The 15,589-nt window shown below is 43.9% G+C and overlaps 1 protein-coding gene across 1 annotated transcript; it reads right to left on the reverse strand.

Moving 5' to 3' along the window:
- LOC310888636 (asparagine--tRNA ligase, cytoplasmic-like) lies at positions 1 to 13,415 on the reverse strand. Its single transcript, XM_083815538.1, has 15 exons — positions 13,264 to 13,415; positions 11,638 to 11,720; positions 11,360 to 11,425; positions 11,165 to 11,257; positions 10,643 to 10,732; positions 9,850 to 9,928; positions 8,594 to 8,664; positions 8,247 to 8,333; positions 5,658 to 5,879; positions 5,058 to 5,257; positions 4,480 to 4,615; positions 3,328 to 3,441; positions 2,589 to 2,720; positions 1,897 to 2,028; positions 1 to 1,329 (listed from the first exon to the last, which is right to left on the reverse strand). The coding sequence occupies exons 1-15, from the start codon at positions 13,304 to 13,306 to the stop codon at positions 1,198 to 1,200; spliced, it is 1,680 nt and encodes a 559-aa protein (XP_083671664.1). The 5' UTR covers positions 13,307 to 13,415; the 3' UTR covers positions 1 to 1,197.
- Positions 13,416 to 15,589: the final 2,174 nt, after the last annotated feature.

Here is a 15,589-nt window from a genome sequence, read left to right on the forward strand (position 1 = left end):
TGACATAATTTATTGGCTGCTGATTTAGACCAGTTTGTATATTTAACATGCAAGGTGAAGAAAAAAGCCTTTTATTACAAAAATACGGATATCGCACAGCTCAACATGAATGGCAAATCCAGATAAAGTCTCGGTGCAAGTAGCCAGTGATGCACCTACAGATTTTCTTCTTCCTAGTAAAAGGGCTCGCATTTATGGATAAAAAGGATACAGATGGATGATTCAACACATTAAATATTTACTTAATTCTATTTGATAACCTGAATACAGCCAGAAAGTCTGCTAAGATGCAGCAGGACAAGAGTACACCAAGCTAGCAAGGCAACTGTTCTACCGTGAAAACATCCTTTAGCATGAAGTGGGAAAGCACTGCTCAAATTACAGTTCACCAAGAGAGGACAGTAATTCAGTCAGCACACAATGCTGAAACCCAATTATATTTCAAAGTTAGTTTCTTTGGGTCTTCGGTTAGTCACTTCTTGTCTAAAACAGATGGAATAACCTTCGTTTCAAAGGCACCACAAACACTCCGGTGTCTCTAAGCACATCCCCTCCTACTGTAATGCAGCTTATGCTGGGAGTGCACGGTCCCACTGTAGCACTCCATCCGCGGGCATCAGGAAAAAGTATCGAAGCATACCTCACTATCAGTCTTATAGTTTTTAATTAATAGAATTAATAGTAAATAATTTGGGAGAAAAAAAAGTCTCTTTCAGTAGAATTTAGTGCTCAATACTACATAGCTTACAACTGAATAAACTCAAACAGAACTTCCATTAAAAGCAGTAAGAGCTAAAAAAAGCACAGCACAATTATTCTCCATTTTTATATTTTGTTGAGCCATTTAGAAGACATTTCTTCATATCACTCTCAGTGGTCAGGATTTGGGAATTTTAAAAGCTTGAACTGATTTCTCCAAAAGAAACCACAAGAGAAAAAAAATCTAGAACACCAGCTTAGGATTTTTGTTTTATGTTGACTTGAGAGCATAAATACACCTAACATTATTTTTCTAAGAATTCTTCCAGTTAATTAGTAGCATTTTCCTTAAAAAAAAGGTTTTCTCACACACTAAATTAATGAATGTATGAACAACAGGTTGCAGTAAGTCTTGTTCTCAGACGGGCTGTAGTAGAGTGTATCGTTCTTTTCCAAGCATCTGTTGCTTGATTTTCTTGGAGTTTGTCACAAGGATGGCTATGGTTTGCAGCGCTGGACAAAGCGTGGATAGAGACAGACATCTCGGATATGGTGCCTATTCAGAATCCAGGTCAGGAACCGCTCTAATCCCAAACCATATCCACCGTGAGGACAGGTACCATATTTTCTCTGTGAAATTAAAATCACAGAGAAGATATTAACCCTTTGCTTGTTAAGACAAAAACAAACCAAAGCCATATTCTGAACGAATGAGGAGGAATACGGACTATGCTCTCCTCAGAGAAGATATTTGTGTTTCGTTCCCTGGGGCAATGTAAGGACTAGAAGAGAAAAATGGAAGCTGAAAGATGAGGTCTTAATGATTTTTTTTTTTTCTCTCCAAACTCATCCTTTTCTCTTCTCCTTGCAGAGCTAGCTATTCCAGTCTGGAAAGACCAACCCATCTTTATCTAACAAGGGCTTCACAAAGGTAGCACACTGTGGAAGACATTACAAGGGGAATATACCTGCCCAGACCAGTTTAATGAAGGCAATCTGGTATGGGCAGCATGCACTGTAGCAAACAAAAGCAATTTAACAGAATGGAAACTATTATCCATTGCATTTTGCCAGTGGTTAAACGACCATCTACTTTTGGTCACGGAAAATGAATGCAATTTAGACTGCATCATTTTAGAAGCAGTTTAAGAAAATTCAAATGTCTGACAAGCAGCACACTGAATCTGTTTTACATACCTGATCGGTGTACCAGTAATACGGCGTGGGATCAATGCCCTCTCTCTTATAGCCTTCCAGTAGCTCCTCACTGTCCCAAATACGCATAGAGCCTCCAACAATTTCACCAACATTAGGCATCAACACATCAACCTACAACACACGAGATCAAACTATTACAGTTAAGCTGCCCTCAAAAAGATGAAGCCCAAACTTAAAACATAACATGTTTTACCATTAATATTAACTCTCCATGACAGAAGGAGAGAAGGCAATTCCTTCCAGAGCCAATTTATACATGGAAGAAACCAGCTGACTAGGATCTCTGACTTAGTCTTTAACACTCTTCGTGACACCAAACTGTTACACCACAAAAACAGTCCTAAAAACCACCACTCTTCCTGGCTGCTAGACAGCTAGGTTTTAGATAATAGTCCCCAAGAGGTCACAGAAATATTGTCATTAGACTAGAACCAACCAAAGGTCATTGAAAAGCATGATCACTGTGATCTAATGACATTTTTTAAGCACTTCAGTGTTGCTTCATTTGTTTCTACAGTATCAACAAGTCATGCCAAGAAAGGCCCCAGACAAATTCTGGTATGGAATTCTCCAACGTTTTCCTGTAGTACTCATTCATTTCATGCTCATTCACAGAGACATTCCCACTCTATTTAGAAGCCTGTACACCACTATGTAAAACACCAACTTACAGATTCAGTAAGACGGGAATCGTCATGACAGCGCTGCATATAGAAAGACTTTATCTCTGCAGGAAATCGGCACAACAAGATTGGCTCATTAATGGAGTCTGTCATCAGTCTCTCAGGAGCTTCAGGAATATCCTAGGGTTAAAGAGAGCCCTATTAATATTTAAAACCAAGAACACTCCAAAACCTCAAGGCCCACAACACATCAGGCAAGACACAGACAAAGACACTTTCAGACCACACATATCCAAGCATTCAACCTCATGTACCTACATTTTTAAAACAAACGTCTTAGAACAACTCAAGAAACTATATTTATATTCAAAAACATACAGGTCAGAAAAAAACTGTTTAACAGTCTACACGACATTTCACACAGGAAACTAGGCAAACCTTGAACCTGAAACAAACTTTCCACACAACTAACAAACACTGAAGAGCTTCATTTCCTCTTCCCCCAAGTTGTTTTCCACAAACCTTAAGACCAAGAACCACAGATGGGTCAGGGTGGGCAGGGAGCCCCATGTGTTCCTGGTTCCCACCCCCCAGCCCAACAGGGCCCCCCCAAGCAGGGTGCCCAGCCCCACGTGCAGGCGGCTGCTGGAGACCTCCCCGAGGTCTCTGATCCCAGACACAATGGGATCATGGTCCAAACGCATTGCTCTTCAAGGAACTCACGTACCCTTAGTGAAGGACTGTGGGATTTTGGTTTTAATTTCTAAGGAGACTCAGAAAGACTTACTTCCCCAAACTCGTAATAAGTACCATCTTCCTTCTTCACATCATGTTCCTTTAACCACTCAATTGCTTCAGCATAGTTCATTCGTCGGAAAGGACGTTTGGGAGGCTTGAAGCCCTGTAAATAATAATAAATGTAAATAAAGACATCAAAATGCTTGGAAGGGTATCATTTTTAAGATTTATTTTTCCAGTCAATCAGCTAGTCCACTTCCACACTCAAAGCACACACGCTACCCTTTGCAGGTTGTGTATCAACTATTGCTTAAAAAGCTCAGAAGTACTGAAAAGCTGGAACCCAACAAAACCATCTTCCAAGTCCAGTGCAGTTCACAGAACAGATGCTGAAAACGACAGCAGAAGAGAGGAGAGGAAGCATTTTCAGAGCTCTTTCCTTTTCCATATGAATTAATTACACACGTAGGTGCTTCAGACTCAACAGTTTGCAGAAATTCCACACGCAGTGCCACAAAAGAACATTTTTGCTTCTTTGTGCATCAGACTGCTGCAGAATTTGCCTTTGTGACAAGCCCACAGGGCAGGTTGTGCTTCTGTTACTTTGGACCTCCTGCCCATCTCAGTTCAAACTGAAAATGGAACCTTCCAGTACTCATCAGGAAACCAGGTCAAAATGACAGGGATGAGAGAATCTATACGTGCTCTGAGAGAAAAGTTAGTGAAGGAGATAAGATGCCTTTAAGAGACTGCTAACTTTCTATGCAAAGGCAGCAGGAGACAAAGGGTCTCTAGCAAATGAAGATAGCTTTATAGAGCCGCACCTTCCAGCACAGGGAGTAAAATGCCAGGGTTGTTTCATTGCTCCCTTACGCTCAATCTGCGAGTACCAGCTGATCAATTTTATGAGCCCTAGGACAGAGGTTTTTATTCTACAGGTACAGTACACATTACGATAAATCCCAGCACGCTGCTGGCTCCTAGACCTTACTAGCAGGTAACGTCTTCCTCTGCAGCCCCCCAGCTCCTGGAAGAATCGTTACCAGCCTCACAGCATTTTCACTCTTTGATGTCATTTAATATTCTTACTTAAGTAAGCAGAGCTCATTGCCATGCCCTGTCTTTCCCAGATGAACATGTTCATCAGGAAAGGTACGCTGCAGATCGTGTCTACTCAAGACTGCCCCACACTGCTGCTTACCGGGTTTAGCTCAAACAGTAAGCTTGATGCAGGTGATGCCAAGACTCTGTCAACTACATCACAAACCAAGTTCTCCAGACGGTCCAACAAATCCTCAAAAGTTATAAAGGGACATTCAGCTTCAATATGAGTGTACCTGAAAAAACAGGTCTTGACATTACAAAACCACACTCAAGCAACAAATCTATAGCTATGAAAAAAACTCAAGAAAAAACATGAAACCCACTTTTGTCCTGTTTTTCAACTCTCCCACTTCTACACTGCAAAGGAAATAAGGTTCTTAAAATACAAAAAAAGGAAGGAAAACAACAGTATGAACTGTTTATTCTAAAAACACAGAGCTTCCTAAAACCGTATCAGCTCTGTTTTGAGCAAATCCCCCTTCACTGAACATCAAATATGACCAGCTGGACGTTCACTGATACGAGGAGTTACCTCCAAATACACTTTTGATCAGCTGTTCCATAGTAGCATTACGCTGTCTTCTCGCTGTATATTGTCATCGAACCACCAGCTACTCCCCTTGTTTTAAAAATTCACTTATACATAAACAATAGAGAAGTATACTCTCTCCATACTCTGCCAAGTGTCTGCGTGTCCTGGATTGCTCAGCTCTGTATGACTGAGCAATACAGAAAACATCTCCTAATGCTGGAATGCAGGTCTCCAGATAGAGCTGGGACGATTGTGTTAGGTACGCCTCTTCTCCAAAATAATCCAGCTTGAACAGGGTTGAACCTCCTTCCACCTGCGTCTGGACTAAAGTTGGTGGTGTGACCTGTTAAAGAACAAGAGAGTCATTACTTGAGTGAAGAATTAAGGACAGTGACAACAACATGTTACAGCAGTGAGGTAAGGCACGCTCTTCCAGAATCCCACCTACAAAACTTTCGTAGCTATGGCTACAAGTACTTCTTCCTGATATCCTTCAGCACCCTGAAAGGAGGTATGCAGGCTGTTTGTGAATCATGCTGTAACACTTACCTCAGAAATGTCTACACAACGTCGAGATCTATGTCTATGAAAGTGATCACACAGTAGTTTCCTAAGAAACAGATTTTTTCCCCCCCCAACAATTCAAGTCAATCAGAAAATCTGTACAGGTTTGCCCAGAAAAAGATAGCCTTGAAGTAAGGAAATTAGAGTAGTCACTTACCAACAAGGGCAAATATACTTACTTCATAATATCCATTGGCAAAGAAGTGATCCCTGAAGGCCTGTACCACCATGGAGCGCACCTTGAAGATTTTGGACATATTCTCGCCTCGAATCATCATGTGCCTGTTGTTAAGTTGCACGTCAACCTCCGAATCCTCATTGAGGAGATTGTCAGCCCCTCCTGCTGGGGCCAGACCTATAAGCTCCCAGTAGTCGCAGTTCAGCTCGTGGCCTCCTGGAGCCTGCCAATTTAAAAGTGAAACAAAACTTTCAGAAGTCTGCTTTTCACTCCCTGGACGTCACCGTCTGGCTGTGGCAGAGATGTCAATCTCATTTAAACAAAAAGATACTAAAATCTTTCTAACTGCAGTATTATCAGTAACTGCCTTGTAACCCAGTCATACCAGCCTTGAAAATGCTGTTTGTAACCCACCACAAGTCTGTCAGACTCGATGTGAATGGAACTGAGTACTACTGCCAAATAATTAGAGCCTTCCAGATACGTTCTGTTGAAGTGTAACATATCAGAGACGGTTGGGTTTATTCAGCTGGAAGGACAAAACGCTAAACAGAAGGAAACTACTTGCTACTTTGAATTATTTCATGGGTGGTTATAGAAGAAATGGAGCAAAAGGACAAATGTCTTAAGTTGCAGGAAAAAGATTTCAGTTAGCTATAAGAAAAAAATTCTTCACAAAGGTCACAAGGAGAGAATGGACCTCACTGACTGTGTAATCTCTTCGGAGATGTTCATAAACACACTTGGGCAAGCCTGCAGTATGATATTCAATGGATTTTGTTCTTCCTACTGTTTGAGCCACATTCCCCTTCCATTCTGGCGGCAAACTTTGAAGAAGTCCCTTAGATTACGCCAGAGGAAGAACTAGCTCACTGCAGGTACTTGTGAGTTCATCTGTCAGAGACGCCCGAGCCAGCTTTCCAGAAGGCAGCATTTCACCACGACATGAAAACAGCAGGTTCGTGCTGGCCAGGTCCCCTCTGCTACCTGCTGCGATAAGCAAGCCGAGGGGCCAGGGCTCCGTCCTGGCTGCCTGCACTGCCAGCCTCACCAGCTCCCCCGTGTGGGTCACAGCAGGCTTCTGTCCTTCTTATATTTACAGCAGTTTCAGGGTATAAATGCCAATTTACAAAGTCTAATTAACAGATTTTAACAGATCTGATGATTTTGTGCACTAAAGGCATTCTATTGCTGTGATGAGACACAAAGCCAAAGTGTTTTCAGTGTACGAAACATTCTGAGCAGCCGCGTACAAATGAGTAATTTAGTTACTAAATTGCGTGAAAGCTGTTTAAAAGAAGTGTTTGATCCCTGTTTATCTGCACTTGTTTTTAGACTTCACAGTAGTATAAGCTGTGAAGAAAAGGAAATGATACTGATTTCTGATAGGCAAACGCACCAGGCAATGGACTCGTGTTTAACTGAGCTTGGCTCTGTAACCTTCGGAAGATCTCTTGGGGATAGGACCCGAGTAACAGGGCAAACTAGAACCATTCAGCTTATCCACGTTTCGTTAGCAAAACATGCTGGTAATGGCCGACAGCGCACTGCTTAAAAGTGAACTGAATTCTCTACAAAGCACCACAGAAGGTTAACACTCTGCCCTTATTTTACACCCTGCCGGCAGCCACAGTGAGGGGACTACTTTGCTCAGGTATTGTCTAACACATCTCAGAAACACTGTTTGAAGCAATATAACATCACTTCAGGATGCGATTCTGTTCGGATATATTTCTTCTCTTGTCTTCCTGGAGTCAGCACACTCGATAGACCAGACAATAGAGTGCCGATCCACAGAGAGAACCAACTCTCACTGCACAGTCAATGACAATTATGAATATGTATCTAAAGGAAGGGGTAAACTTGAAAGTTTCTTTGCTGCCTTCAGTCTGAATCCTTTTTATGGACTATGCCTTATGCATAGCTACTTAACATGGCATTAGCTCTAACTCTATATTCGATCCATCTTCCAAACAGCAACAGTTTTTAGATCTAGATTGGAATGAGAGAGGGACAAGGCATAAGCGGCATGGTATTTTGAAAGCTAAAATCATACCTGCCCAGCCAGTAATCTGAGACCACCGCTGCAAACAAAGCGCTACAAAAAAAGTTATAGCAAACTGCCTAGCTCATACACCCACCACGTGTTGGAAGACAAGTAAATGTCCTTATACAGTGAACAATACGGTGAAGAGTCAACAAACTCAACTCAGTAGAAGAGAATTAACCCTGAGTTCTTAACCTCACAAAACAAAAAGTGAAAAACCTCATTCATTACCCCTGTTAAGGAAAATAAAACTATTTATTTAATATAATTTTCCACTGTTATATTTTAGGAAGTATCTATGTGACGTATCAGGGGAAAATTGTTTCAGGCAAAAGTTAAGTGAGAAGAGCCATACGGTTCACACAGCACACAACAAAATGCGGGTGACAGCGGCAACTTTGGGATGTTTGTTCTTTTTCCTAGAACAAATTCCCCCTGAAATCATTCAATAATTATTTCTACCTCTGCTTTTCCTCTCATCGGGAAAATGATAAACTGTTGAAAAGGAGGACCGAAACACACAGCACTATCCAGCTCCCCTACCTGCTTGCCTTCAGGAACAAGGTTCAGCACACCATACACTGCAACACTGCTCTCTGTGGAGAGAATTAGCCCGTTGTAACACTGACACTACAGAGAGAGAAAGAAAGAGACACAGTTATGGTAATTTTTAATTTTTGGTTTACCTATCTACATCTCCTATTGGAGGCACAGACAAGATAACTAGAGCTCACATTGACAAAGAACTAGCGTCAGGAGACAGAATTTAACAAAAATACAACATAATCAGTAGATTTAGGGGAACTTCCTATTGTTTACATAGAAGACAGACGAAGTATGAACACCTCACTTATTTAATGAGGGAACAGAATTAAACCATCACAACTTACCAGTTCATCTGAAAGGACACACTGAAGAAAACCTGTGCCATCTCTCAAAACAACGAACATCAAATTTTTTCCTGGTTAGAAAGAGAAAAAAAAAATACAGGCTCAGACGTATTCACCTGATCCATTTGAACAAACCCACCCCCAAGAAACATTACCCACTGATGTGCCGATTATTAACGAAGGACCATGATCACATCTTTCCATTAAAGAAAAAACAAACATGCAAATATGTTCTGAGAAAACACCGAAGCATTAGCTCGATCACAGAAACATCAAGAGCACTGCCTGCTCCAGCCTCAGCACAGCTGGGATTGCACTGCCACGCCACGACCTCAGGCAGGCTCCGGCCCAGGGGGGCCCAGAGGCCCCTTTAACAGCAATGCAGAACGCACAGGCCCACTTTATGCCTGAAGTGGATACAGTGACATCACCTCCACCCACATCTCCGCAAAAGCATCTGATTAAAACATTGATTTTCTATAAAATGCTCATGATATTCAGATCCATAACTGCTTGGTCAAGTCCTACAGTGACAATCTGAACAAGTGCTCTCTGTGAAGTCAGACTCAGCCTTGCCATGCACTTCCAGAGTTATTTGGCAGAAGAACACAGGAAGCAGCCTGCGGTTTTCAGGCTTTGTGCTAGGAAGTTTGGCATAAGCCTGTCACTCCCCAGCGAACGCCACCTTGCGAACCAGAGTTCGAGAAGCGTTTGAACAATTCTCTCAGACACATGACCTGTTTTTTTACTTTTTTTTGGGTGGTCCTTTGGGGACCCAGGAGTTGGACTCGATGATCCTTGTGGGTCCCTTCCAACTCAGATATTCTATGATTCTAACTAAAATACCGGTCAGTTTGAAAGCAAGTATTAGTTGTTAAACTGCTAAAAGAAGTTATGTTACTTTATGAAACTTTAAAGAAAATTCTCACTCACTGATTTCGCTATGAGCGGATGCTATCTAGCTCCTCAGTCTCTACGATTAGTGTAAGAAACAAGTCTTTTGAAGAAATTCTGTAGGACTGGCCTCCAAATCAAACATCTCAAAAGTTTTCAACTAAGAAATGTCTACATCCTCATACATTGTACAGAATTTGTTAGTGTTGTACTGATCAGTGTGATACACCAAATCTAAGTGATGAGCTGAAAATTTAAGACTAGATGCTGTCTGATTCATTAAATGTCTGAATGTTGATGGCTACTTGGTTTGTTCCATCTCCCTGCATAGGCTCAATAAGCTTTAAGTGCTCGTGACTTACCTTGCCTACGTAACCTGTGAATCCAGCCAAAAATCTTTACTCTCTTGCCTCTATAAGCCTCCAGAGCACCAATCTTTACCTGTAAAGCAGGGAATAAAAGCAATCAAAAATAGGAATATAACTCACCATTTAGATGGTGTTTTCCACACAATTACACAAGTAATTTTGAAAGGGATCGTGCTTCAGGCAGTTAAACACTAACAGTGTGCGCTGGTTTGAAAGCGACAAGGATTTAAACCCAGCTGGACCTGGCTGCCCCTTTCACAAAGGGGAACCACGAGAGTGCCTTGCTCTAATCAGATCCATTTTCTACACATGTACATAGAAACCCCTTCTGTCCAAAACCCCACCACACATCTGCTTACTAAGTTAAGGACTGCATCGAATCACCAAATCCAGCAGGACTCTACAAATAGCCACGTAAGAACTGCTATAGGTGTGTCAGTGACTTAAATTACGTCCTCTGACCAGCAGGGTATCTTCATCCTCCACCACTACAATAACCAACCAAAGCAAAACTCACAAACTTTTCCAAATGGTTTCCATATGGTATCTGCCAGCAAACACTGACAGATAAAAGTCAGGTGCATGAACCGAGAAGGTTTAGATACCCACCAAGTGCATTAATATATTGACTTCAGTCTTTCTAGAGTACACAGATAACCAGAAAAACAAAAGTACATTTAGTGACAGCAACTGGACAGTGGCCTTCAACAGCTGTCAGAACCACAACGCAGAGAGACAGCCTTTGTGCAGACAACATGCTGGAAACCAGGCACTGGATCTTACTCACACATTTTGGCTCTGGAAGACTGGGATCATTCCTGATAACAACTTTCTTAGCTTCCTCCAGGTTCTTCTCTCTTCTCAAGAGATCTTCTGCCTGGTTTAGGGGAAAAAATAAGTATTAAATAACTGTGGCCAGGCTTTATAAGAGTCTCACTCTTTATAATTACCGGGGACTACAATGTACACTTACAGACAGACGTCATAAAAAGCCTTGTTGTTACCCTGCTGGGGCTTGGCCTGCCCTGATTTAAGACCAGGACGAGAAACAATGCACAGAAGCATTTCTCATTTTTCCCCAAAGTCCAAAGGCAATAGATTGCCATCATTCAAAACTCACACAGTTTCAGTCATTGCTTGTCCTAATCTAAACAAAGACAAGCTGTAAATAACAAACGTAAAACGTATGATACAGATGAAGAACAAACTAAAGGTTTATGGGGCATAGGAAACAACACCAACACTGCTTAATATTTTTGGAAAAGAAACAAGGCATGCTTCCTCCAGCTTAGCACCATCCGCAACCTACCTCTTTCTTCTCCTTAGCCTCATTCTTCATTTGTTCCCTGTGCCACAGTTTTTTGACATTTTTCATCTGTGACTTTGAAATAATGGCCCATCTCTAAACCAAACCAAGGAGAAAGCAGAAGATAGAAGATTACATTTGTGTCACTTCACACAAAGGAGTATTAAAATAATTTCTGTTGGGAAGGTGTTACAGCACCTCATTTTCCTTTTGCGAATCCACGTAAATAGTAGGAAACGGTTCCTTTCCTGCTGTCATCAGAGCCTTAAAAGTGGGGAGGGAAAAAAGACAGAATCAACAACACCACAGGTGAACTGAAATAATCCCATTAAAGGGACTGAGCAGGCAATCTACTTCTGACATTTTGGTCGGAGCTGCAACAACAGCTACAAAATTTACATTTAGGAATACACGGCCAATCACTTGACCTAAAGCAGTTCACGCGCTTCAGAACAGCACACGTTCTCTGCAGTTACCTTTAAGACAGTTTTGAATGGTTTCTTCTGTGTCCCATCGCCCGTGGAATCACTGCCCTCTCGTTCAGAAACATACAGCTCTTCTGTAAGACATGACAAATACAGGCAAATACTCAAAAAAAAAAAGTATCAACTATGGAAATACACAGGAAGAAACTGGACACACACAAAAGATATAAAATGTTCGTGGTTATCAGCAGTGATAAACCTTCAGAAACAATCACTTGGTCGCACAAGTAAGAGCCCGTTAGTATTTTCCATGTTAAAAATCATTCCACGCAGAAAATGCATTACGTTGAGGCCTTAAGGACTCCCAAAGTACCGGACTCTTGGAAGCCCCTGGCTGCACACCAGGGGCCAAGAAGGAAGCAGCTTTCTTTGGACATAACGTCTAGGCAAGCAGGCAGATAATAAGCTGAGAAAAGTCAGACAATTCAACCCAGCATTTAGCTCACACATAGCCAAGGAATGAGTCACAAATTATAAGAACAGAAGATACTTCGTCTTTTTTCTAGTGCCCGAACGGACGCAAAGGCCAGAGGATAAGGCCTGCACGGCCCAGAGCCTTCCACGCACGGCCACTGCTCCTGCCCAGGTGCTCCCACCCCACGCCCCGACTGCTAAAACATGGACCTTTTTCTCTAACGCGATTTGGTTTCGATTTCCAGGGATCAGAGCACATTACACCTCTGTCTGACCGCACGGCCATTACAAAACCCTGGTTTCCCGTATCAGCATTCCCGTCCTGCGTTCAGAGCACCCCTTCGCCTTCTCCACTCCTCTCACCTCAACAGGCGGGCAGGGGGAGCCGCCAGGGCTGCGGGCTGGGCCACGCACGTAAATACAAATATATATACACACATGTACCTGCGTATGTATAAGTATTTATAGGTATGAACTGATGTATAACCACCCGCACATGTATCGGTATGTCCATACGTGCACACGCTCCGTTCTTTGCCACCCTTGCACAGCTAACAGCCAGAAATGCAGCAAAATACGTGTGTGCAGTACTTTCCTTAGAGGAAAACGCAACGCTTTCTTGTTGTTGTTTTCTTTTTACTCAAGTCATTCAGAACAACTGCACTCTCTGCAGAGGACGGACGGCCTGTTAGGAGCAGCACACACACACACACAGGCAGCACACGCAGCCACGGTACAGGCGCTGGAGGCGTTTGGCTTGTGCTCAGCAGAAGGCCCCGCACGCGGCGCGGAACTGACTCATTTTAGCTTTTAACAGGCGAATTCTTGGGAAACGGCAGCGCCGGGCGCCCACCCGGGCTCGGCACCGCCGCCTCACCGCCCCGACGGCCGCCGGGACCCTCCCGCACGGCAGCTGCGGGTGACCCCGGGCCGGGCCGGGCCGGGCCCCGCCCGCGCCCCCCGCGCTCTCCCCGTTGCCCCCAGGCCCGGCGGGGCCCGCTGCGAGCCGCCCGGCCGCCCCCATCCCGGCCCGGCCCGGCCCGGCCCGGCCCCAGGGCGCGGAGCCGGCCCGCGAGGCCCCGGCGGGGCGCGGCCGCCGCCATCTTCTGCCCGCGGTGAGGGCCGAGGGGCCGCGGGGCCGCCCCGCACCGCCCCGCACCCCCCCCCCCGGGCCGCAGGAGGCCGCCCGGCCCCGCGCCTCACCCAGGGCGAGCGCCGCCGTCCTGCCGATCACTTCCCCCGCCATGGCCGCGCTGCCGCAGCGCTACGGAAGCGGCTGCCCCGCGCTTCCGCCGCCTTGCATCAGCCGGCCCCGCCCGGCCCCGCCCCGCCCCGCCCCGCCCCTGCGTGGAGCCGCGGGGCCGGGGCCCTGTCCCGGGCAGGGCGGGCCGCAGGGAGGTGCGGGGCGGGCGGAGCCGCGCTCCTGTCAGCGGGGCCCGCGTCCGGGCGCAGCGGCAGGGCCGTAGCGGAGCCCCGGCGGCTCCCCCTGCCCGCCAGGCCGCACTCCTGTGCTGGGCGGGTGCCGCAGCCCCGGCCCAGGCTGCCCAGAGAGGGGCTGGGGGCTGCTCGGGGAGGTCTCCAGCAGCCGCCTGCACGTGGGGCTGGGCACCCTGCTCGGGGGGCTGCCGGGCCGGGGGGCAGTGAGCCTGCGACGTGTCCCAGTGACACGTTACAGCTACCGCCATTTCATATCTAAACTCCTCTCACGCTCCCATTGTTACCCATATACTTACTAGAAGAGAAGCTGAAAACTTTCGTATATTTATCTTCACTATATTTTTGCAATGTACATCCTGTTGAACAAGAACTGCATACCATGCTTTTTACTATAAAACCATTTCAGTAATCAGCCTCAGACCATGAGTCAAAAGTAAATAAAAGCGACACGTTTATATATCTCAAGAGTGAAAGTATGTCCAAACACAAAAAGACTCATAAAGAAATACTTTTTACATTGTAAGAATGGTATTTATTCACTAACAATTGATACGTGTTTCATATAAAAACAACTGGTTACCTATTGGCGACTGCTGTATCTAAAACAGAAATGCACAAACTGACAGTTCGAAGGGCAGCTCTGCAGAGATTAAATACGCCTGTTCATAAATACGCTGTATAAGCACGTAGCCACAAATATTCTGCACAGCTGGAAAGACAGAGAAACAAGTGAGAAAACAAAATCTGGTAACTGTTGACTCAGATTTCTTTATTCCATGGAAAATCAAGGAATTAGTTCTGAAAGGAACAATGGCATATCACTTATACTGACAATATGGAAAGAAAAGTCTCTCAATTTAATGCAGCAAGCTGTAGTCAACCATTCAAGAAATCAAAATGAACAAAAATGACATCTATAAGTGTCAGAATACCCAATAAAGTCGGATGCTGACTAAAGTTTGTCACCAGATATTTCTTAATCTCAGCTGCGCAAGCTCGGATGACAGTATCTATGACTCTCTCAAAAGTCTGATCATCTAATATGACATTATCATTGTACAATTTAATGAAATGGCGCACACAAAGTAACTGCTAATTAGCAGTTTGTTTTCAAAGACATAATATGAAATGTAGCTGCAATTTTATGTAAAGAAAAGTTGTAATTCCAGGCATGGAATTATAATGCCAGTTTTCATACTCTAACACACAGATCCTTCAGTTTCACATTAAACAGAAATCAGTTGCACACGGATAAATAGTTCTGCAGAGAACTCTTGGCTCTTCTGTGCTTTCAGTAGTCCAAAACCAAGAAGTTCTGTGATAAAGCATAAAAATTTGGTTTAAAAAATATCCTGAGTTTAAAACAACAACAACAAAAATGTGCAATCATTTGGATAAGAAACCTCTCCCCAAAAGTGTAGTAAATCAGCTTGCTTCACGAGCTTCTCTAACTTCTGTGACAGCGTTGCCTAGGACTGCATCTAAAGGAGCTCGCTTTTTCCTTATGCTGCGTCCGGAAGCAATAAGATCAGCGTATCCTCGTTGGTGGGAGAAAGCATAAGCAGAACGACGGCTGGATAACCCTCGGCGAAAAGCACTCTGCCTCCTCTTCCACTGTTCTTCTTCTGCCATGTATTTCTTACGGTTTTTCTGAATCTTCATGCATGCAAAGACAAATTAGTTTATGGATTGAAAGGGAAACAACTTGTTTGCATTTTGCATTTACTTTCTTGGGAAATAACCTGATAGGCGTTATTAAAAAACAAACAACAAATAAAAAACAAAACCAGAAACTGCTTAAAAGGAGTGTCTTCTTGTTTAAAATTGATTGTTTGAAACAAGAGTATATGAGGTCATGTATCAAAGTTTCTGAAGGCCTTCCTGTATCATTTTGTGCTTCATTATTTTCATTTATCCTCAAAGTGTCTTTCACTCAAAGTGGACTGAAGATGCTTCTACTGAAAGCTATTACTGTGTTTGCATGCTGATACTTATTTAATACCTTTTTAAACAACTGTGTTACACAGTCTGTTACTCTGTTACATACATCATAGCCCTCCCTGTGCAGTTTGCCTCTCAAGGCAAAATAGAA

This window comes from Anser anser, assembly GCF_964211835.1.
Source record: "Anser anser genome assembly, chromosome: W".
Taxonomy (NCBI): domain Eukaryota; kingdom Metazoa; phylum Chordata; class Aves; order Anseriformes; family Anatidae; genus Anser; species Anser anser.